Here is a 25,449-nt window from a genome sequence, read left to right as displayed (position 1 = left end):
TATTTCTGATCATCTCTCTTTAAAGGACAGCCCAGACTACTTTGTTGTTATTCTGAATTATTGAGTGCCATAGTCAAACATAAACTGAATTCTGGGGGAAGGGACAAATAGCATCTGGAAGTTGTGGGCATCTTCCCACTCTGTGCAACGCAGAAATCAATAGGTGAATCCTGTCAGAGCTGCTGGGATTGAGTGAGTCTTTGGAACTCTGCCTACGGGAAGAGACATCTTTGTAAGAGGATATCCTAAGTCTTGGAACAAATCCATATAGGTGTTTAGGTGGGCGCTGTATACCCTTGGGATACTGATGGACCAATCCTATATCTGATTATAGCTATCTAACAGCCTGTGTTTTAGCCTTTCCTCACCTCTCACCTAATTGGATAATCTGAATCCCCTTCCCCCCAATGAACTCTGACCTATAACCTCAGAAAATAGCTCACAGGACTGGGCTCTCCTTAACCATCCATCTTGCTTCTAACCTTTATAAATTTCTGTAGTGACTATCTTATGTAAGACACCATAAAAAGTTATTGTATATAGTTTCTATTAAATGTCAAAATGTTATGAAAACATATATAACAAAAAGAAAAACAAGAGTAAAAGACAGGTAAACTATCAGTCCAGGCCTGATGGTTATCGTGGAAATACACACCATAGAGTTCTAGAAAGTTGCTAGGAATAGGCCATACATTTAGATTTAAATTTATTAAAGGTTGACTTGAAATAGAAAATTTGATCAGTTAGATAAATCATAATGTCTGTAAAAACACAAACCAATTGCCTAAAGGAAGCATAATTATTACTGAATTATTATCAAAATCATAATGAAATTTCTCCAAAGACTTCATAAAGAAGAAAATGTGAGGGCAATTAACAATGTCATTAACAACATCCTTTCAAGAGAAACATCAATGAGTTTCAGAGGACTGTTTCTTCCTGTTTCCCCTTAGTACAGATGGCAGGAATCATAAAACAGAGCTATTCGGTGAAGGGCACCCTGCAGAGAGCCAGTGTCACTTAGTCTGGATATACTGATAGCTTTTTGTTCATCTGGACTAACTTACTTTAGAGCATCCAGAGACACAAGAAGGCTGCACATCCTTCAGGCATACTTAGTATTTCAGCTCTGAAAGGAAGGAGGCATGAGTTTCACAGGACAAGTGTAATCCATATTGCCGATTAAAAGTGAACCATGTATTTTAACCGTCTTCTGAGCTGAGGGTAAAGTGACATTCTCTTGAGAAAATTAAGGATCCTAACAAGATTATATATTTAAAAAGGAGGTCACCTTACTTCTGCTCAGTGGTGAATAAAGAATACTCTTGGTCAGGGTCAAGATTCTCCTTTGAAAACTAGTATCCTGAATGTAGTCAATGAATAGATATAATACACAATCAAGGTCCATATTTCTGTTTCATAGTAGGGTCAAATGTTAGTGTGAAAAAAATAAGTGTAACTGACGATGATATCTCAACTTACACATACCCAATTCCCAAAACAACACTCAAAGAAAGAGATTTTAGCAATGCTACTTTCTACACTCTTTGAGAGAAACTATTTAAGAATTATATGTCAAAGTAACTGAGTTATGTGACTTATTATATGAGATTATTAAAAGTTAAAAGTTGGGGAATATCATCTACCAAAAACAATAATTTTGGTTTTAGAATATGTGAGCCAGTTTTTTCGATCACTACTTAAATCAGCAGTCAGTACACTACGGCCAGCCAGCCACCTGTCTGGTTTCACAGATGAAGTTCTGCTGGAACACAGCCCCACCCACCCGTGTACACGCTGCCTTTGGTGGCGTCTGCTCTACAATGGCAGAGCTGAGTAGCTGCAACTGAAACTGTATGGTTCACAAAACCTAAAATATTTACTATCTGGCCTTTTATAGAAAGGTCTGCCAACTTCTGCTCAGACAGCAGTAAAACTTCCAGATTGTGATAACAAAATTAAAAAACTAGCATGTAAAACAACACTGGCCTATTTGCCATAGCCATAGGATTTGTACCCAGCTCATCTAAGAAAGGTTTAGATTTTTAAAGAATAAGTTTAAAACTAGAAGAGTCAGAACACATCCCTGTTTTACTATACTGTGTGTTCTTAATTAACTTATCAAGAGACCACAATTATCATTTAATTCTCCCCAAAAGAATTTGAGCATGTAGTCTCTCCACAAGTCTCAAGTGTCAGTGGCCTATAAGGCTCAGCACTGATTCCTGACAACAGAGAAAAATGCCATTTTATTTATTTTTTAAAAAAGGGTAGCTATACAAAGTGTAATATAGTCATATCTTTTACACATTTGACAAAAGTAACTTATTCTAATTTATGAAAGAAATTTAATAGACAATAAAATAATCTCTGTGAATGTATGTGTAAAAATGATCTTAGAGCTTGTTTTTCATGGATGTAGACCTACTGGTACAAGACTAAAAGCTGCATTAGATGAGTGGCTGAAAGCTTCCCCTTAAGTTGCTGTGCAGTAAATAGTGCTTTTTAAGACCACTGGAGACTTCTGCAAGATACACACGTCCATCCAGCACAATGGCACCACAGCTGTGTTGTCTGGCTTTAGACAGCCCATTGGAATTATGTCCGAATATGCCACACAGGGAGCCTCATCAAATTTGTTTCTCCAAATGCACATATTTGAGAATGTGGGACTTGTTTTCATTGACTGTAAAAGTGCAACAAGTCCTTATCTGTGTTGTTGCTGACTATTGACAATGCTTTAAGATTCCTGTAGTGTGCCTGGCCGGTGTGGCTCAGTGGCTGAGTGTTGACCCATGCACCAAGAGGTCACCAGTTTGATTCCCGGTCAGGGCACATGCCCAGGTTGTGGGCCCAATCCCCAGTGGGGGGCATGTAGGAGGTGGCCAATCGATGTTCTCTCTTATCAAGGTTTCTATTTCTCTCACCCTCTCCCTTCTTCTCTCTCTAAAAAATAAATAAACAGAAAAAACTTAAAAAAAAAAAAAAGAAAAAGACTCCTGTTGTGTGAAGCAAGAGTTTCACTGAGATTCTCTGCTTCTGCGTTTTCTATTCTGTTAAAGGAAGATCTGTTACTTCCAGGGTAGGATTGCTTTTCAGTACATCAGTGAAAAACACCATTCCTTCACGAGTTATTTTATTGCAGCTGACATCATGGTAGCGCAGGCTTTTGTTTAGGTAACAACCGTGCATCACATAATTGTTTCAGACCATAACTTCTTATAGCATGCTTACTCGTGGGTAGTTCAACAAGGTAGTGATTTTCTTTTAATATAGGGCCTAGATGAACTGTGGACTCTTCCTGTTCACCATACAATATAAGCTGGATTACGTTTATTATTTTAATTGTTTGATTTTGAGTTAGGTCTGCAGCAAGTGCTATCATACTTTGCATTCTCAGATCATAGTTACCCAGATCTAACTTCTCTAAGGATGAATTAATTTGTAGTATTGTAGCAAAGAACATTCCACCTTTATTTTCAATCTGTTTTCCAGTCATTTGCTTTGTTTTACAGATTTTGAGAGAGAGAGAGAGAAAGAGAGGCATATCGATGTGAGAGCACAACATTGATCAGCTGCCTCCTGTATGACCCCTACCAAGGATCGAGCCCACAACGTGGGCATGTGCCCTGACTGGGAATTGAACTGGCCACCTTTCAGTGCATGGGATGATGCTCAACCAACTGAGACGCACTAGCCAGGGCTTATTATCCTTAAGTGTTTCAGAGTTGTATTCTTATGTAGTGCTTTAGCGATCAATTCTCCACCTTTGGACCCAATATCATTATAAGATTTAAGGAAATGAGACTGTATTGTTTCTGAAGCAGTTTTGCAGCATTGTGTGCATCAACATCACTTAGGAGGTGACAGCTAATATATGGATTCTTCTCTAAAATTCTTAAAAGAATCCAAAAATCTTCACCTATGGCTTTTTCCACTTGCATTAAGTGATAGTTACCCGCAATGTTTAATGTAATTCCTTCCAATACCTTTTCAATTTCTTCATCCACTCCATGGAGTATTTTTGCAAGATAAAGATTAATTTTCTGGGACTTTTCTATACATAGATTATGATGATGTTCCTGGAAACTACCCATAGGTTCTGGAGTTCATTCACTTGCTCTGAGCTCCAATGCTGGGGCAGCAGCTCAGAAGGCTCTAGGGACTTATGGGAAGGACTTAAATTGTCTGACATCAGGGTGAGGACTGGAGGGGCAGCTTTCTTCCAGACAGAAGCACTGGCAGAGGCCGTTGTTCCTTTGCTGAGCCCTGCCGTTTTATTTTTAAAATATATCTTCATGTGATAAAAAAGCACACAAAAAATCTACATAGAATAGCTGATGTACTCTACACACAAACATTGGCCTAAAAAACTAAAACCAAAGCCAAAACAACGTGCCCCCCACAAAACTTTGCAGTTTAACAAGGAAGAAATATTTTGGGTAGATTATTTAGTAAACTAACAGGTATGTTATTGAGGTAGTGGGGGGCACGACAGGAGTCTTTAAAAATGATCCTTAAAGAACACTCTAATTTCAATCAGACTTGACTATGCCTGTGAAATCAACAAAGTTAATGAAGTTAGTAAGAACTAGAGTTTAGTCTTCAAAGAAGCCTTTAACTTTGAGGAATTCCGACCTTTTCAGGTAGAGATTTTTCAATCAGCAGAACAATATGGAGGGCCACTACTGGAATTCAGTCAGAGAATAGCTTGAGAAAAATAAAAATTCTAGGACTGAAGGCTCTTAGGAACTCACTCAGTTAGTATTTCAGAGCTAATGGTCAGACTCTTTTTCCTGCTATTTCACAATCTTTGTCAGTTACTAGGTGGTTGGAACCCATATTTGGTGTTAGTATTGTAGTACCGAGACTAAACTAACCACATGGTGAGTTTTTTCAGCTCTGGCATTCAAGAAAGTCTCCTAATGCAAAGAAAGTCACACAGGCTCTTCAAGAGGAGAGCTAACTAACATCCTTCCTCACCTGCTATTCAGTACTCCTAAGATTTCAAAGATGATGAGCTCAAACATGGTGCAAGAAAACGCGAAAGTCACGGAGAAGATCACCTGTACAACATACTGACGGACCTGTCAAAAGCCAAACAGAGATTGAGTCATTTTCTTGTTTGAGACATCTTCTGCTTACAAGTCAGAAAACTTATTTTGGAGACATTCTCAAGTCATCAGAAAGAGGGCCACAAAAGTAACTTGCCTGGAGCTAAAGAAATAGATGAAAGTAGATAATGGGAATGCAGATTGGTGCAGCCACTCTGGAAAACAATGTGGAGTTTCCTCAAAAAATTAAAAATAGAACTGCCTTTTGACCCAGTGATCCCACTTCTGGGAATATATCCGAAGAAACCCAAAACACTAATTCGAAAGAATATGTGTACTCCTATGTTCATTGCAGCACTATTTATAATAGCCAAGATTTGGAAGGATCCCAAGTGCTCATCAGTAGATGAGTGGATAAAACAACTGTGGTACAGCCTTGGCTGGTTTGGCTCAGTGTTAGAGCATCGGCCCGTGGACCAATGAGTCTCGGGTTCCATTCCAGCCAAGGGCATGTACCTCAGTTGCAGTTCGTCCCCATCCCTGGTTGGGGTCGTGTGGGAGGCAACCAGTTGATGTGTCCCTCTCACATTGATGTTTCTCTCTCTCTCTCTCTCTCTCTCTCTCTCTCTCTCTCTCTCCCCTCCCCTTCTTCTCTCTCCCTCTATCTCCCTCCCACTCTATCTGAAGATAAATAGAAAAATATCCTTGTGTAAGGATTAAAAACAACAACAACTGTGATACATTTACATAATGGAGTACTAGGCAGCCATTAAAAGAAGGAAATCTTACCTTTTGCAATAGCATGGATGGACATAGAGGGTATTATACTAAGTGAAATAAGTCAGTCAGAGAAAAACAAATACCATATGATTTCACTTATATGTGGGATCTAATGAACAAAATAAATAAACAAACAAATAGAAACAGATTCATAGATACAGAGAACAGACTGACAGCTGTCAGAGCAGAGAGGGGCTGGGGGGCCTGATGAAATAGGTAAAGGATTAAGCAAAAAAAAAAAAAAAAAAAAACCCACCAAAAAACAACCCTCATAGATATAGACAACAGTATGGTGATTACCAGAAGAAAAAGGGGGAGGAGGTAGAAGAGGGATAAACAGTGATAGAAGGAAACTAGACTTTGGGTGGTGAACACACAATACAATATACAGATGATGTATTATAGAATTGTACACTTGAAACCTATATAATTTTATTAACCAACATGACCCCAATAAATTCAATAAAAATATATTAAAAAATAAAATAGAAATTTAAAAAAAGAGAAAGTTGGTAGTACTTCTGAATCATGGGTCACTATTACTATCACCCTCTTATGGATGGAGAATTTAAGGCACAAGAAAATGAAGTGACAAGGTCATAAATAGCACTTAGAATTTCTGATGCACACTGACAATAAAAATGGCAGATTTGTACATATAGGTGAGAGCTAACAGGGTTTCTTCAATACTCTGCAGACCTTGGACCAGTTCTAGAGTCTCCCCTCGCAGGTCTCAAAGTGTTGAGCAGAACAGAAGCTCCAGAGTCCCAGGCTCTTTCAGATAGCAGCCCAATCTCATTAGGGAGGGTTAATGGAGAATCTCCTAGAAATGATCTCAAAGTCCTTTATAACCACTGAGCTTTTACTAAACGAGGATTAATTAGGAAAAGTCTAGTCGAGGTTGGTATTTTTCTGAATTCAAGGTTTAACATAAGAATTAGACCAGCCTTAGGAATTTGGTAATTTCGGATGTAAGATTGGCCATTAACATTGAAGGTCAGATACCCAAATGAACAGGAACATTTATGAGACATTATAAGTTAAATTCTCTCCCCCAAAAAAAACTATTTGCTATTGGTGTGCATACTGATGTAACCAAGGCATGACATTTCTTGTTCCTGGCTTCTTGGCTACACACATGACCTGCTTAAAAAAAAATCTACTAAGCCTAATCATATTCTCCAAGTTAAGACTTATAGCCTCAGAAATGGCAACCTGGTAATTTAAACAAGTAAAACACAAAAATAATCAAACTGAGGGTGGGGGTGAGGAAAGAATTACATAGGACTCATTTGACAAAAACTTCCTATCTTGGAAATGAACATGACCTTTCTTTAATGGAATTATTCTCTGTGCCCATTTTAAAACGATTTAAATTCACACAATATTAGCATCATCAAAATGATCTCTTCTCACCTCATAGTCCTTAAACAGTTGGCGCATGAAGAAAAGCCACCCAAATCCAAAGAAAAATATCTAAAGGAGAAAAGAGAGAAAGTCAATATACATAATCTTTTGATAAATGCCTTATATAGAGTATTTTATGATAAAAGATCTGCTAACTAGATAGTTTATTTCAGACATTAAAGATGAGATCTACTATTAAAATCCTCAGGATTGGGAGATATTAAACTACTCTTCAATCTTTGAAATTAATTGTTTTAGAACGTGTTTTAAGTTAGACAGAAATGAAAGTATATGTTTTTCCTGTAATCCTTTTATAAGCCAGAAAACTTAGTAAATAAAAAAGGAGTCAGTGAAACTTGCTTTCTTACAGATGATACCTGTTTGCAAGTATTTAAAACAAAACAAAACAACTTCATGGGAAAGAAGTTAAGATTAAAACAAAAAAAAAAGAAAAGCAGTAGAAAGAGTGATATTTTTTATGTTTTCCTTCACGGGGCTTTCTCAGCTTTTCTACCATCCCTCCTAGCCCAGATAAGGTGCTTTCCATCTCAGTGTAAAGCCCAGAGACTGCACGATCCCACTTGCCAGTTTGGTTCAGCCTGGCATCAGAGGCAGGAGCCACATGACAGGTGTTCAGGGTTCTAGAGCTGGTTTGTTTTTCACTAGTAAACAGAACCTTCTTCCTATGTACACACACACACACTTACTCTGGCACAACTCCTCTTTTCTTACATTAGCTAGGAACTTTACTGAAGAACACAATTCTTAATGCCTTCCCACTGACGAGAGGAGCAAGTGTGCGCTCTTGAGCAGTTTGGCAGACACCTCCTCCTCCTGCGGCGTCCTTCCCACCCCCCAAAGCCATATTTTCAGGCACATGGAACTGCCTTTGGTTCTTTAGACACAACATTGTTATATCAAGACCTCTGCAGATGTCCTCTAACAGAAACTTCTCTTTAGTCCCCTCCATTTATCCTACAGTTCTTAACATACCTCTGGAAGGCCTTCTCTGACTTTCCAAACAAAAATAAGTTGCTTTTTTTATACAATCCCTATTCTACCTTTACTTCCCTTATCAAAGCACTTACCACACACGTTTTTTGTTTGTTTGTTAATCCTCACCTGAGGATATTTTTCCATTGATTTTTAGATAGAGTGGAAGGGAGGGAGGGAAAGAGAGAGAAAGAGAGCGAAACATCAATGTAAGAAAGACAAATCGATCGGTTGCCTCCCACACAACCCTGACTGGGGCCAGGGATCAAATCTGCAACCTTTGAGTCCGCAGGTCGATGCTCTAACCACTGAGCCAAACCAGAAAGGGCCCACATGCTTTTTAAATGTCTAATTTAAACACATACATTTTTTTTTTTTTTTTTATCCTCATCCGAGGACATTTTTCGATATTTTGTTCAGATAGAGTGAGAGGGAGAGAGAGAGAGAGAAACATCGACGTGAAAGCGACACATCGAGTGGTTGCCACCCACACGACCCAACCAGGGCTGGGGACAAACTGCAACCAAGGTACGTGCCCTTAGCGGAAACCGAACCCGGGTCTCTCAGGACCGCAGGCCGACGCTCTAACCGCTGAGCCAAACCGGCCAGGGCTAAACACATACATTTTTATTCAATATCCCTTTATGATAAAAACTCTCAACAAAACATCAATACCAAACTAAAAAGTTTTTGCACAGCAAAGGAAATTATCAACAACAAAAAAAGACAGCCTACTGAATGGGATAGGAAATTTGCAAGGGAGATCTCCAATTGGGGGTTAATATTAAAAATGTATAAGGAACTCATAACATCTAATACCAAAAAACATCAAACAATCCAATTAAAAACATCAGACAACCCAAACAGATACTTCTTCCAACAGAACACAGAGGCCAACAGACATATGAAAACATGCCCAATGTCAGTAATCATCAGAGAAATGCAAATTAAAACCACAATAAGATATAACCTCATAGCTGTCAGAATGGCTATCTTCAATACATCAACAAGTGCTGGTGAGGATGTGGAAAAAAGGGAACCCTCAGGTGCACTGGTGGGATTGTAAATCGGTGTAGCCGCTATGGAAAATAGTATGGAGACTCCTCAAAAAATTAAAAATGGAGCTGCCATATGACCCATCATTTCACTTCTTGGTATTTATCCAAAGAAAACAAAAACATTAATTCTAAAAGATACGTGCACTCCTATGTTCATTGTAACATTACTAATAATAGCCAAAATATGGAAGTAACCTAGGTATCCATCAATAGATAACTGGATAAGGAAGATGTGACACACACACACACACACACACACACACACACTACTCAACAATAAAAAGAACGAAATCTTGCCTTTTGCAATAACATGGATGGACCTAATGGGTATTATGCTAAGTGAGAAAAGTCAGACAGAAAGACAAATAGCATATGATTTCACTTTCATGTGGAATCTAAACAAAACAAAACAAATGAACAAACAAAAGAAAACAGAAACAGACCCATAGATACAGAGAACAAGCTGGTGGTTGCCAAAGGGGAGGGAAGAGCGGGGATGGGAGAAATTAAAAACCAAACAAACACTTATTTATGATAAAGTTGTATAAGTTAAAGAAATAATAATAATAAAAAAAGACAAATAGTAAATGTGCCTGGCACACACTAAGTACCCAATAGATGTTGCTGTTAATATTCTTGCTACTTTTACTCCAGGATATTGAGGCACAAACCTTGAATAGGGAAAGGGGGAGTAAAAAACACACCAAAAGCTGTAGGAAATTTCAGCCAACTACAAAATGACTAGAAAAAACACAGAAAAAAGGACTACCAGCAAGGGTAAAATTTTAAAAATGTAAAGCCACACCTAAAACAAATTCAGAAATATGTAAAAATAAGCCATGACAACTTAGAACTAATATAATTAAAAAATGCCTGGATAAACAGAAGGAGAGAGAGAGAAGATATAAAGTAGCTCAAGTATATTAACTTATCTTTCATAACCTGAGTCCAAAGAATATTAAAACTGATAAGTCAACTAACAGATGTTAAAGGACATTTAAGGATGTAAAGTTATATAAAGATACGTAAAGGTACAAAGGATATTTAACCAGAGAGAGAAATACTAGAACTAAAACCATAGAATATAATTGCAGAAGTTAGTCATATTCTAAAAGAGGAGAGGAACTGCAGGGGACGTGGAAAGAGGTGGAAGCGTACTAACTCTTTTATTGCTCAAAGTGAAAATTAAGTACACACACACACACACACTTTTACGGACATGAGACTGTAAATTCTGTGAAGGCAAGGGTCATGTTTGTCTTGTCAATCCTCAGTACCTACCCAGCGTGAAAAGCCTGGCACATAGGAGGCTCTCTATACATTTTTGCTAAATGCTGGTTTGTTCTTTAGGAATACTCAACTTTAATTTTGTGTATGTAATACTTTCTATGTGCTGTGCTAGGTGCTGGGGATACAAAGACGAGTAAGATCATCATCACCCTCAAGGAGCTCAAAGTACAGTGGTAACGACACACTACATAAATAATTTTTTGTTGTTAATTCTTATCCGAGGATATTTTTCCATAATTTTTTAGATAGACTGGGAGGGAGCGAGGAGAGAGAAACACTGATGTGAGAGAGAAACATCAATTGCTTGCCTCCCAGGTACATGCCCTTGATTGGAAAATGAACCCGTGTCCCTTCGGTATGTGTGCCAAAGTTTTAACCGCTGATCCAAACTGGCTAGGGCACTAAGTAATTTTAATGTAATATGGGACATGCAATGAGTGAAATATGCACATGATATTGTAAAATAATATGAAAAAGGGAGACCAAAAATCTGTAGTGAGTTAGGACAGATTTTTCTGGAGCAGATAATACCTTAGCTGAAGGAGGTTTTAATTTGGGTTTTAAACCTGATATTGTGTGCAAATTTGGGGATTATATGTATTTTCTCCAAAGAGAGGTTCTAAGGTATTCACCATATACTCAAAGGTTTCCATCACTCCTAAAATATTAAAAAACCACTCTGCTAAAGGATGAAAAAGGATTAGGCAGACAGGCAGGTAAAATAAAAAACCCAAGAAACAGGTGGAGGGGGTAGGAGGTCAAGGTTTTCTTTCCAGAGAGCAAAGAGCATGATTAAAGGCACAGAGGTTAGAAATAGTACAGTATAGACTGGGAACTACACATGGTTTCGCACAGCTGGAAGACAAAATTCAAAGAAAGAAGTGGCTAAAAATGAGGCTAGAGAGGAGGATCAGAAGACCAATGGCTGAGAGTCCTGAAGGCTACCCTAAGGATCTTGGATTATAGTCTGGAGGTGATGAGGAGTCATTTAAGTGGGGAAGAGACATGGCTGGGTTTATTTTATATGGAGCACTATGGTGGCCACACCGAGGCATTTGAAAGAAACAACACTGTACAAAGAGAAACATTATAGAAGGTTGTTACAGATGAGAGATGATAAAGGCCTGAACTGAGACACTGGTGGGGAGGAGGCAACCGATTTAAATAGTACTTAGAAAGCTATAGAGTAGCCTTGGTTGGTTTGGCTCAGCAGTTAGAGCACTGACCTGCGAACCAAAGAGTCCTCAGTTCGGTTCCCGTTAAGGGTACGTTACCTTGGTTGCAGTTTGTCCCCGGCCCGGCTGGGGTCATGTGGGTGGCAGCCACTTATGTGACTCTCTTGCATTGATGTTTTTCTCTCTCTCTCCCCCCTCTCTGCATCCCACTCTTTCTGAAGATCAATGCAAAAATGTCATTGGGTGAGGATAAGAAAAAGAAAGAAAGCCGTAGAGTGGGAGGATAAACAGACATGAAAAAGAACCGATGGAACACACTAATTTATCATTATTAGCAGCTACTCTTTATTGACCATTTACTATATTCCAGGAACTTTGAGTGCTCAATTCTGTTATGTCATTAAATCAGAAAAATCCGATAAGATAGGTTTGATTGTCCTCATTTCATAGAAAGTTGGGGCTTACAGAAGTTAATCCATTTACACTAAGTGTTAGGATCAAGATTCAATCTGAAGTCTGTGGGACAGATTCTAAAAGCTTGTGCTTTTAACCACTTCACAATAAGCTGCTCCAAGATCAGAAGCACAGGCGGAGAGAATGGCTTTCAACTGGCATAGGGAGCACTTTCGTCTCTGACAGGGGAGGAAAGCGGCTGGGAATAGTTGTGGATATAGATAACTGCTTAGATTCAGAGGTAGAAAGTAAAAGGAGATCACACCTTTGGCCTCATTTTTGTTGATAAAGTAGGAGGCAAATTCATTTGCTAAGAGTAAAAGAGGTGAGGATGGAAAAAGAAACTTTGAGGAGAGTGATAGACTCAGAGAAATTATGCGGGGAATGGAACAAGCAGCTGATTAAGGCCAAGAAAAAAATGATTCGGTGAGCTGGGCTGTCCATAAACTCATGGCATTGGCAATCTGCACAGCTCCATGATTATCTACACCAGCCTTCAGGCCCTGAATTAGTAGTGGACAAACTACAGCAGTGATCCAAGTGTGTAGGTAAAGAGACAAGAAGGTATGAGAAAGTAATTGTGAGTCCAGCCTGTGTGGCTCAGTGGTTGAATGCCACACCCATGCACCAAGAGCTTGCCAGTTCGAATCTCGGTCAGGGCACATGCCCAGGTTGTGAGCCCGATACCCAGTAGGGACATGCAGGAGGCAGCCAATTAATGTTCTCTCTCATCAATGTTTCTCTCTCGCTCCCCCTCTCCCTTCCTCTCTTTCTAAAATCAAGAAAGAAAGAAAAAAAAAAAACAAGAATAAAATAGTTTTTAACTATGAATCCAGACCGAGAAGAAAAGGAAAGGGGTGAACAGATTATGAGAAAATACCCTTAGATTACCCAGGAGACCCTTCGGTTATTATAAATCATTACCAGAAAAGATATTTAAATTTAGAGTTTACAGGCTTGTTTATATGATGTATGAAGTCATGACTGAAGCTGGAGAAGTTAGGCATTTAGGGCTGGGAATGGTATGATGAAGACAAATGATGAAAAAGGAAACAATATATAACACCAAGATCACCCTGAATAGAACTTTAAACAAGGAAAAGAAAATAAGCAAAAATAATACTATATATGAGAGGATGGGAAATGGAAGAAATAGAGAAAGAGATCTATACCTTTAATAGTTCATTGTGGGCTCCTTTCACATTGATAAAAAGCTTAAGACTTTATTCAACTAATACAAAAAAAAAAAAAAAAGCAACTGGAGAATTCATGAAGTCCAAGATAAATATGAATTCTGGTAAAACTATAGAGAATCTAAAAAAAAAAAAAAAGCAGAAGGAAAAAAGTATCTTCAAACAGTTTTGCAAATAAAAGGTGCACAGATTCTTATTCAAAAAAGAGTTAAGAGAGATTCCAAAATGGCAGCGGAGTGAATGGAAGCTACACAGACCATCTCCCAGGACCAAACTGGAATTACAACTAAAATAAAGACAAATCGTCGGGGAAAAGCAACAGAAAAGCACCTTGCAAGGACTATATAACCAGAGACACTGAATCGATCCTGGTAGGACTGTGGAGGCGCGAGATGGGGGCTGGGAGCCCACAGACAGCAGCGGTCTTAGCTGTGAGCAGCACCCTCAGGGTTAAAATTTCAAGCCTGTTCCACAGCGCAAAGCCGGGACAGATGCTAAAATAGCCACAGCCATTCACCTTGGGCTCTGGCAAAGGGAGGGCGGACTGGACTGAAACTATTTGGAGACACCTGGGATTTGAAGGGCGCTCAGAGCTTTTGCTGAGTTGTGGCCACACAGGACAGTGGCCATCTTACACCTTCCCAGGGCTCTGGGGAGAGGTGGAGGCCCCTCCCTTGGAGATTCAACCTCACCTAGGTGGGCCATTGAAATGCAAATTGAGGATCATTAACAACCAGCATCTGCCCCACCCTCGGGAAATCCTCTTATGTGAAACACTTGAGGGAGTTTTTTTTTTTTTTTTTTAATCCTCACCCAAGGACATTTTTCCATTTTTTGTTCAGATAGAGTGGAAGGGGGAGAGACAGAGAGAGAGAGAAACATTGACATGAAAGAGACACATCGAGTGGTTGCCACCCGCACAACCCAACCAAGGCCGGGGACAAACTGCAACTGAGGTACGTGCCCTTAGCAGGAACCGAACCCGGGTCTCTGTGGACCACAGACCAATGCTCTAACCACTGAGCCAAGCCGGCCAGGGCGGGAGTTTTTTTATTCAACTGAGAAACCAAGGTTCTTCAAGTAACCGTGACTAAGAGCCTCCAGGCAAAAAGCTAGAGGATAACTGAACCATTCCTGGGCTTGCAAATCTACCCAGGAAAGTAAGACGCACTGTATGGGAGAGCATCATTGCCAATGATACATCAGATGAGGGGTTAATTTCCAAAATATATAGAGTACTCACACAACTCAACAAAAGGAAGACAAAGAACCCAATTAAAAAATGGGGAGAGGAGCTAAATAGACACCTCTCCAAACAGGACATACAAATGGCTAAGAGACATATGAAGAAATGCTCAACATCACTAATCTTCAGAGAGATGCAAATTAAAACAACAATGAAGTATCACCTCACACCTGTCAGAATGACCACCATCAACAAATCATCAAACAACAAGTGTTGGTGAGGGTGTGGAGAAAAGGGGACTCTAGTACACTGCTGGTGGGAATGCAGACTGGTGCAGCCACTATGGAAAACACTATGGTGTTACCTCAAAAAAATTAAAAATTGAATTGCCATTTGACCCACTGATCCCACTTCTAGGAATATATCCTAAGAAGCCTGAATCACCAATCAGAAAGAATATATGTAGCCCCATGTTCATAGCAGCACTATTCACAATAGCTAAGATCTGAAAACAGCCCAAATGTCCATCAGCAGATGAATGGATAAAAAAGCTGTGGTACATATACACAGTGGAATACTACGCAGCTGTAAGAAAGAAAGATCTTTTATCCTTTGAGACGACATGGAGGGACCTGGAAAGTATTATCCTAAGCAAAACAAGCCAAGCAGAGAAAGACAAATATCACATGACCTCACTCATTTGTGGAATATAATGAACATAACAGTCTGAGGAACAAGGTAGACCCAGAGATGTGGAAGTAGGGTGCAGACTGACAATCCTCAGAAGAAGTGGTGGGGGAGGGAGAAGGAAGAGATAAACCAAAGAACTTATATACATGTACACATAACCAATGGATAGGGACAACAAAGCCAGGGACAGGGTGGGGGGGATGGGGAGAAGGGTGTCAATGGGGAAAAAAAGGAGAAACATCTGTAACAAAAATAAAATTATAATAAAAAAAAAGAAAAACAAAAAAGAGTTAATATTTTTCAATATGTTTTTTTTTTTAGAGAGAGAGGAAGGAAGAGAGAGAGAAACATTGATGTGAGAGAGAAACATCAATTGGCTGCCTCTTGCACGCCCTCTGCTAGGGATTGAGCCCACAACCTGGGCATGTGCCCTGACCGGGAATCAAACCGGGACCTCTCAGTCCATGGGACAATGCTCAGTCACGCTGCTGGGCAAGAGTTAATATTTTAAAAATTATACAGTGTTGACCTTGGGACTAATACTGTACTTTGTAACTGATAAGTCTTATGACTGCACAGAAGGCTCAAAACATGAGTTAGATAACAGTTGCTTTTATAAAAGAAACCCCACTCCTACACTGAAAATTAGCTACAGATAAAAAAAAAAAAGAGAGAGAGAGATAGTTATTAAAGAACTGACTTGAAAAGATCCCTTTCTTGGATCATTTACTTACCCTTTTATTCATTTAACAAATATTTATTAGTATTTAACCTGTGCCAGGTCCTAGGAATAGAATGGTGAACAAGAGAGCATGGCACTGCTCTGAAGGAGTTTATAATCTATGGAGGGGCTAGCTAGACAAGTAATTACAAAACAGTATGAAAATGTAATTATAGTGACACGACAAGGGAAGTAGGCAAAGGGCACTATGGAAACATTGCTAGGGGAAGCTGGTCTCATCTGGGAGAGCCTTCTTGGATATTCATGCTGAAATCTGAAGGAGTTTATCAGGAGAAAGAAGTGGAGGGGTATGGGTAAAATGTCCAGAAAGCAAGAACAACTGGGAATCTGAAGGTTACGGAACTAGAAGGCTAGAGTATAAAGTGAAGTGAAAAATAGTGAGAACTGAGGCTGGAGAAGTAAGAGCTGGGTCTCATCACAAGAGACCCTGTAAGCCAGTGGTTCTCAACCCTCTTAATCCCGTGACCCTTTAATACAGTTCCTCATGTTGTGGTGACCCCCAACCATAAAATTATTTTTGTTGCTACTTCATAACTGTAATTTTGCTACTGTTATGTCTTAGGTGACCCCTGGGAAAGGGTCGTTCAACTCCCAAAGGGGTCGCAACCCACAGGTTGAGAACTACTGTGTAAGCCATATTAAGAATTTGAACTTTACCCTGTGACATGGTGAACATCTCTACACCAAGATATTACCTGAGGCCAACCAGGAGAAATCTCCAGAAAAAGAGCTAAATGAAATGGAGGCAAGCAATTGATCAAAAACAAATTTCAAAGCAATGGTTATAAGGATGCTCAGCAACATAAAAGAGGACATAGTAACCATAAAAATGGACTAGTCCAACCCTAGCCAGTTTTGCTCAGCAGTTAGAGCATCGGCAGGTTCAACTCCAGCCAAGGGCACGTACCTCGGTTGCAGTTCCGTCCCTGGCCCCGGTTGGAGTCATGCAGGAGGCAACCAGTTAATGTGTCTCTCTCACACCAATGTTTCCCTCTCTCTCTCCCTCCCTCTTTCCCACTCTATATGAAGATAAATGGGAAAAAAATATGTGGATTAAAAAAAGTAAAAGGACTAGTCAGAAATAAAAAACATAGTAATTAAACTGAAAAATATACTAAAAGGGATAGACAGTACATTGTCTGAAACATAAACTGATTCTCTGAAACAGAGAATCAAATAATGATTTTGAAGACAAAGTATAAAAAAACAACCAATCAGAGCAGAAAAAAGAAACAATGGCAGGTTAAGGAACCTTTGGGACAACATAAAATATAACAATATCTGCATCATAGGGTTACCAGAAGGACGAGAGAGAGAGAGAGAGAGAGAGAGAGAAGGAATGAGAGAGAGAGAGAGACAGAGAGAGACAGAGAGAGAGAGACAGAGATCAAGAATCTATGTGAAGAAATAATGACCAAAAACTTCCCTAACCCAGTGATGGGAAAAGACAGACACAGAAGTCCAGGAAACACTAGGAGTCCCAAACAAGATAAACCCAAAGAGGCTCACACCATGACACATCATGATTAAAATGGCAAAGGTTAAAGACAAATAATCCAGCAAAAAAATAGGAAAGGACCTGAATAGATACTTCTCCAAAGAGGACATACAGATGGACAATAGACATATGAAAAAATGCTCAACCTCACTAATCTTCAGAGAGATACAAATTAAAACTACAATGACACACCACCTCACACCTGCCAGAATGGCTACCATCAATAAACCAACAAACAACTAGTGCTGACAAGTATGTAGAGAAAAAGGAAACTTAGTGCACTGTTGGTGGGAATGCAGACTGGTACTGCCACTGTGGAAAACAGTATGGAGTTTCCTCAAAAATTCAAAATGAAACTGCCATTTGACCCAGTGATCCCACTTCTGTCAATATATCCTAAGAATCCTGAAACACCAGTCAGAAAAAATATATGCACCTCTATGTTCATAGCAGTACTATTCACAATAGCTAAAATCTAGAAACAGCTCAATTGCCCATCAGTAGATGAGTAGATAAAAAGCTGTGGTACATTTACACAATGGAATACTATATGGCTATAAAAAAGGATATCTTGCCCTTTGTGACTGCTGGATGGACCTGGAGACTATTATGCTAAGCAAAATAAGTAATTCAAAGAAAGACAAATATTGCATGATCTTACTTATATGTGGATTCTAATGAACAAAATAAACTGATGAACAAAACAGGTCCAGAGACATGGATGTATGGAACAGACTGACAGATCTCAGAGGGGAGAGAGGTGTGTGTGTGTGTGTGTGTGACTGTAAGAGATTAACCAAAGAACATACATGCATATATGCAGTCCATGGACACAGACAATAGTATGATGAAAGCCTAGGTTGTTGTAAGGGTTGGGTGGATAGGGGCTAAGAGGGCAAAACTTGGGACATCTGTAGTACAGTCAATAATAAAAACAAAGAAAATATTACCAACAACTGTATGCCAACAAACTGGAAAATGTGGATGAAATAGATAAATTCCTAGAAACACACAATGTTCCAAAATTGAATCAGGAAAAGTCACATAATCTGGACAGTTTATATCTAGTGAAATGGAAGCAGGAATAAAAAAAACAAACTCCCAATAGACAAAAGTCTTGGACCAGATGGCCTCACAGGCAAATTTTACCAAACATTCGGAGAAGAACTAACACCTATCCTTCTCAAATTATTTCCAAAAAGCCAAAGGCAAGAAGATTTCCAAGCTCAATTTATAAGACAAGCATTATCTTAATTCCAAAACCAGATAAAGACTCTACAAAGAAAGAAAATTATAGTCCAATATCATTGATGAACATAGATGCTGAAATCCTCAACAAAATATTTACAAACTAGATCCAGCAACACATTTAAAAGATCATACACCATGACTAAATGGGATTTATTTCGGGGATTCAAGGTTGGTACATCTGCAAATCAATAAACATGATACATCAAATAAACAAAATGAGAGATAAAAACCACATTATCTTATTAATAGATGCAGAAATCCAGCACCTATTTATGATAAAACTCTCAGCAAAGTGGTAATATAGGAAACATACTATAACATAATAAAGGCTATATATATAACAAACCCACAACAAACGTCATACTCACTGGGCAAAAACTACAAGCGTTTCCCTTAAGATCTGGAACAAGACAGGATGTCTGCTTTCATCACTCTATTCAACATAGTACTGGAAGTCCTAGCCACTGTGATCAGACAAGAGGAAGAAATAAAAGGCATCCAAATTGGAAAGGAAGAAGTAAAACTGTCATTATTTGCAGATGACACAATATTGTAGGTAGAGAGCCCTAAAGATTCCACCAAAAAACTACTAGAACTTATAAATAAATTCAGTAAAGTAGTAGAGTACAAAATAAATATTCAGAAATTAGTTGCATTTTAATATACCAATAATAAGCTAAGGAAAGGGAAACTAAGTAAACAATCCCATTTATAATTGCATCAGAAAAAAAAAAAAGATAAAGCCCTGGTTGGATGGCTCAGTTTGTTGGAACATCATCCTGTACACCAAATGGTTGCAGGTTTGATTCCAGGTCAGGGCACATACCTAGGTTGCAGTTTAGATCCCTGGTTGGGGCGCTGTGGGAGGCAACTGATGAATGTTTCTCTCTCACATCATGTTTCTCTCTCTCCCCCTTTCTCTCTCTCTTAAAATCAATAAAAACATATCCTCCTCTGAGGATTAAAACAAACAAACAAACAAACAAACAAACACCCTAGGAATAAATTTAACCAAGGATGTAAAAGACCTGTACTCTGAAAATTATAAGACACTGAAGAAGATACAAATAAGTAAAAACATATACAGTGTTCATGGACAGGAAGAATTAACATCATTAAAATGTCCATACTCAGACTTCTGGTCAAGATGGTGGTGTAGATAAACACGGTATCTCATCCTCCCACAACCACATCAAAGTTACAACTAAACTACAGAACAACCGTCATTCAAAACCTCCTGAAATCAAGCTGAATGGAAGTCCTACAACTACAAAATTAAAGAAGCAGCTGCATGGAGACTGGTAGGAGGGGCGGAGGCGCGATGGGCTAGTCCCACATCCACGTGTGGCAGATAAAAATTAGGAGGACACCTTGGCTGGGAAGGTCCTCTCTGAGGACTGAGGGGTCCCCGTCCCACACCAGGTGCCCTGCTCAGGATTCCAGTGCCAGGAAAAAAAGTTCCCATAACTTCTGGCTGGAAAAACCAGTGGGAACTGAGGCTTAGGAAGGCTGAGGCTGCTGGAGCCCCAGGCAGCTCCTCTTAAAGGACCCGCGCAAGGACTTATCAGACTCACTCCCTCTAAGCGTGGAGGGGAGACAGCTCGAGGGGCACCAGAGACATGCAGAGAAGAACTGAGCTGTCTGGCATTGAAGCGAGGGCTGGAGATAGGGCTTTCTCCGGGACAGACGTGCTGTCAGAGGCCTTTGTTCCTTTGGTGAGCCCTTCCCTGGGGTGGCAGACAGTGGCCATATCTGGGACTCCAGCAACCTGGCTCACACTGGTTGCCACGCCCCGGTGATTCCCTGAGGCCCCGCCCCACCCAACTTTCAGGCCCACCCAAACTGTTGCCAGTTGCTTAACCATAGGATTGGCCAGTCTTGGATCCTGCTTCAGGTTTTCCTAAATTCTTTCAAACGAGCAGCATCTGGTCTCAGCTAGCCCCATACCTCATCATTAAGTAATACATAAAAACAAACACAGGAGGCAGCCAAAATGAGGAGACAAAGAAACAGGTCCCAAATGAAAGAACAGAACAAGACCCCAGGAAAAGAACTAAGTGAAATGGAGATAAGCAACCTAACAGATGCTGAGTTCAAAATACTGCTTATAAGGATACTCAATGAACTTAGTGAGAACCTCAGCGAACTTTGTGAGGGCCTCAAGAGCATAAAATTGGACCAGTCAGAAATGAAGGATGCACAGTCCAAAATGAAGGAGGCACTAACTGAAATAAAAAATAATTTACACAGATTCAATAGTAGAGTAGGTAAAGTCAAGAAGCAAACCATCGAGTTGGAATATAAGGAAGCAAAAAATGCCCAATCAGAACAGCAAAAAGAAAAAAGAATCCCCAAAAAATGAGGATAGTGTAAGGAGCACATGGGACAACTTCAAGCGTGCCAACGTTCTCATCTTGGGGGTGCCAGAAGAAGAGAGAGAACAAGAAATCCAAAACCTATTTGAAACAATAATGGCAGAAAACTTTCCTAACTTGGTGAAGAAAACAGATATACAAGTCCAGGAAGCACAGAGAGTCCCAAACAAGATGAACCCCAAGAGGCCCACACCAAGACACGTCATCATCAAAATGCAAAAGGTTCAAGACAAAGAGAGAATCTTAAAAGCAGCAAGAGAAAAGCAGTTATTTACCTACAAGGGAGTTCCCATAAGAATGTCAGCTGATTTCTCAAAAGAAACTTTGCAGGCCAGAAGGGAGTGGCAAGAAATATTCAGAGTGATGAAAAGCAAGAACCTACAACCAAGATTACTCTATCCTGTAAAGCTGTCATTTAGAATCGATGGCCATATAAAGAGTTTCCCAGACAAGGAAAAGCTAAAGGAGTTCATCACCACCAAACCATTATTATATGAAATGTTGAAGAGTTTTCTTGAAGAAAAAGGTAAAAAATATGAACAAACAAAATGGCAATGAATACATAGCTATCAACAATTGAATCTACAAACAAAATGAACAAGCAGAACAGAAACATTCTCATAGATATAGAGAACTTTTTGTTGGTTGCCAGATGGGAGGGGGCATGGGGGAATGGGTGAAAAAGGTGAAGGGATTAAGAAGTACAAATTGGTTGCTAGACTGACAAACCTCAAAGGAAAGGGGGTCGGGGGGATGGAAGAAATAAACCAAAGAACTTATATGCATATATGCATAACCAATGGACACAGACAACAGTGTAGGGGAAAGGCAGGAGACAGGGTGAAGTGGGGAGGAGGGGTCAATGGGGGAAAAATGAGGAACATCTGTAATACATTCAACAATAAAGATGAAAAAAAGAAAAGAAAAAGAAAAATGGAAAAAAAAATGTCCATACTCCGCAAAGTAATCTATAAATTCAACACAATGGGAACCGAAATACCAATGGCATATTTCACAAAACTAGAACAAATATTCCAAAAATTTATATGGAACCACAGAAGACCCTGAATAACTAGCAATCTTGAGAAAGAACAAAGTTGGAGGAATCATCAAACTATACTACAAGGCCATAGTAATCAAAAAAAGCATGGGCCCTGGTCGGTTTGGCTCAGCAGTTAGAGCGTCAGCCCGTGGTTCAGAGAGACGCAGGTTTGGTTCCCGCTAAGGGCACGTACCTCAACTGCAGTTTGTCCCTGTCCCTGGTTGGGTTGTGTGGGTGGCAGCCATTCAAAGTGTCCCTTTCACATCGATGTTTCTCTCTCTCTCTCCCTCCCACTCTATATGAACAAAAAATGGAAAAAATGTCCTCGGGTGAGGATAAAAAACAAACAAACAAACAAACAAAAAACCAAAACAGCATGGTACTGGCATAAAAAGAGACATATAGATCAATGGAAGAGAATAGAGGCAAGAACATACAATGGGCTAAAGATAGTCTTGGTTTTGGGAGAATTGGACAGATTTGTGAAAAAAATGAAACTAGATCACCATTTAAACCATACACAAAAATAAACTCAAAATGGTTTAAAGACTAAAATGTAAGACTTGAAATGTAAGACTGAAGAAAACATAGACAGTAAAATCTTGGACATTGTAGCAACATTTTTTTCTCATCTATTGCCTGAGGCGAAGGAAACAAAACAAAAAAAAATTAAATGGGACTAGATCAAACTAAAGAGTTTTGCACAGTGAAGGAAATCAACAAAATGAAAAGACAACCCACCGAATGGAAGAACATATTAACCAAAGATTCATCTGATAAGAGATTAATATACAAAATTTATAAGGAACATATAACACTCAACACCAAAAATCCCCAACAACAATCCAAAAAATGGGCAAAGGATGCAAATAGATACTTATCCAAAGATGACATACAGATAGCTAATAGACATATGAAAAGATGCTCATTGTCACTAATTATCAGAGAAATACAAATTAAAACCACAATAAGATAACCTCATACCTGTCAGAATGGTTATCAATAAATTCACAAACAAGAAGTGTTGGCGAGGATATGGAGAAAGGAAACCCTTGTGCACTGTTAGAGGAAATGCAGACTGGTGCAGCCACTGTGGAAAGCAGTCTGGAGTTACCTCAAAAAATTAAAAATGAAACTGCCTTATAACCCAGTGATTCCACCTCTGGGAATTTATCTGAAGAAACCCAAAACATGAATTCAAAAGAATATATGTAACTCTATATTCAGTGCAGCGTTATTTACAATAGCCAAGATTCAGAAGCAGCCCAAGTATTCATCAGTAGATGAGTGGATAAAAATGCTGTAGTACATACACACAATGAAATACTACTGAGCCGTACAAAGAAGGAAATCTTACCTTTGCAACAGCATGGGTGGACCTGTAGAGCACTATGCTAAGTGAAATAAGCCAGTAAGAGAAAGACAAGTACAATATGACCTCGCTCATATGTGGAATCCAATAAACAAAGTAATCAAACCAATAAAATAGAAACAGAGTCATAGACAACAGATTAATAGCTGTCAGAGGAGAGGGGGGTTGTGGGGCTGGGTGAAAAAAGTGAAGGGATTAAGCAAACAAAAACAAGACCAAAACAAAACCCAACAAAACAAACAAACAAACAAACTCATAGGCACAGACAATAGGATGGTGATTACCAGAGGGAAAGTGGAAGGGTGGTGGGTGAGGAAGAAAAGGGTATAGGAAGGAGAAATGGTGATGGAAGGAGGCTTGACTTACAGTGATGAATACCCAATACAATATACAGATGATGTATTATAGAATTGTACACCTGGAACGTATATAATCTTATTAATCAATATCACCCCCAATAAATTCAAGAAAAAACTAAAAATAAAGAGTACTTAAATTACTGGAAACATGAGGGTGGAAAGAGTTGAGCTTCTCCAAATATTAAGAGTCGGCCAACAAATATTTATTGAGTGCTTGCACTTGAGGGGGATACAGCTATGAACAAGACAGCATCTCAAAAAACACAGACATGATATCAGTGCTTTGATAAATGCTATGAGGAAAAGAAAATAGAGTAACTCATCAAAGGACATGGTAAAAAAGCAAGACGTTCACTAGACGAAGCTTCTATAGAGCAGGGACAGTCAGTGTCTTATTTATGTTTGTACCCTCAGAGCTTTATATTAATGGCCGATAAAGGTTCATGGACTGTACGAATGAATGAAGGTGGCAAACTGGGAAGAAAGGAGGGTCACAAAAAGATCCGAAAAGTACTGCAGCAAAGAGAGGACCAAGAATGATGTGTTAATGCACAAAGGAAAACTCACACTTGGAAGATCGTTCAAGTGACAGCGGTAAATTCCTCCACACCTGGATTTAGCATTTGACAACTAATCAGCAAAGTCCCCACTTGTCCCCAGGAGTCAGCTCCGACTGGCCTGCCGGGCACTCTGCGCCCGGAACCACACTTCCTGGGTCAGGGGCGCAGTTCAGAAGTTTCCCGGCGCTTTGGGGGCTACCCCCTTCTCTCGAGGCACTGGCTTGGAACGCGGAGGCCACCTGCCCCCTTCCTAAAGCAGGCGGGAAGCCGGGGAAGGGTGGTGGTGCGGACTGCCGCAGGCCGCCTCCGGACCACAAGGGAGCATGCAGCCAATTCCGCACGGTCCCGGAGCTCCGGGAACGCACGGGGCGGGCGCAGGCGGCGAGCGAGGAGGGCGCGACACCGGCCAGGCCGCATCGCCGGGACCGCAAGAAGACGACTCGGAAAGTGAGGCTGAGTGTTCCCGCGTCGGGAGGCAGTGGCTCACCTGGGAGGTAACCATGATGCTGGAGTCTATTAGGAAACTCATGGCGAAGTGCAGGGATAGTTCGTGCTTCCACTTCCCACTGCCTGAGGTCATCGCAGTTCTGGCCACCGGCCCCCTTACCTAGGTGGCCTTAGGGCCACGGCTGGGACCGAGGCTTGTCAGCCCAAACGCCATCAAGCTGCGCCTGAGCCAGCCAATCAGCGACTACGCCCAGTGCTCGTCCTCGGGCTAGGAGTGGGCGGGGCGGATGCCAGTCGCCTGGGAGCTGAGGCTGGGGGCGGGGCCAGGAAGACACCGTTTTGGAGGCGGGTCTTAATTGGAGGTAGCCGGGCTAAAAGGAGGAATAGGCTACTATGGTCTGAAAATCCAAACGCAGAGGTAATGCAAAGTAGTATTTTCATTTCTGAGGCTGAAGGAGGTGGGCCTGACCTAAACATCTTAAGTGGTAATTCCTTTTGTAATGGTCATAGCTAATAAGATGAAA

General features: G+C 40.0%; 1 protein-coding gene and 1 pseudogene across 3 annotated transcripts in view; both read right to left on the bottom strand.

Moving 5' to 3' along the window:
* Positions 1-25,147, bottom strand: part of LOC118637362 (Golgi pH regulator) — a 94,439-nt gene extending 69,292 nt beyond the window's left edge. The window contains exons 1-3 of one of the 3 annotated variants that reach the window (XM_036272761.1): positions 24,966-25,147; positions 7,251-7,310; positions 4,984-5,087 (exon numbers count right to left, since the gene is read on the bottom strand). In XM_036272761.1, the coding sequence (XP_036128654.1) occupies positions 4,984-5,087; positions 7,251-7,310; positions 24,966-25,058 (257 nt within the window). In that variant the 5' untranslated portion in view covers positions 25,059-25,147. The remainder of the gene's footprint in view (positions 1-4,983; positions 5,088-7,250; positions 7,311-24,965) is intronic. The other 2 variants (XM_036272760.1, XM_036272762.1) reach the window with 2 other exon arrangements.
* LOC118637595 lies at positions 2,411-4,097 on the bottom strand (annotated as a pseudogene).
* Positions 25,148-25,449: the final 302 nt, after the last annotated feature.

This window comes from Molossus molossus, unplaced genomic scaffold (assembly GCF_014108415.1).
Source record: "Molossus molossus isolate mMolMol1 unplaced genomic scaffold, mMolMol1.p scaffold_m16_p_20, whole genome shotgun sequence".
NCBI lineage: Eukaryota > Metazoa > Chordata > Mammalia > Chiroptera > Molossidae > Molossus > Molossus molossus.
The sequence above is the reverse complement of the archived record's forward strand: the minus strand, read 5'-3'. Positions and strand labels throughout refer to the sequence as shown.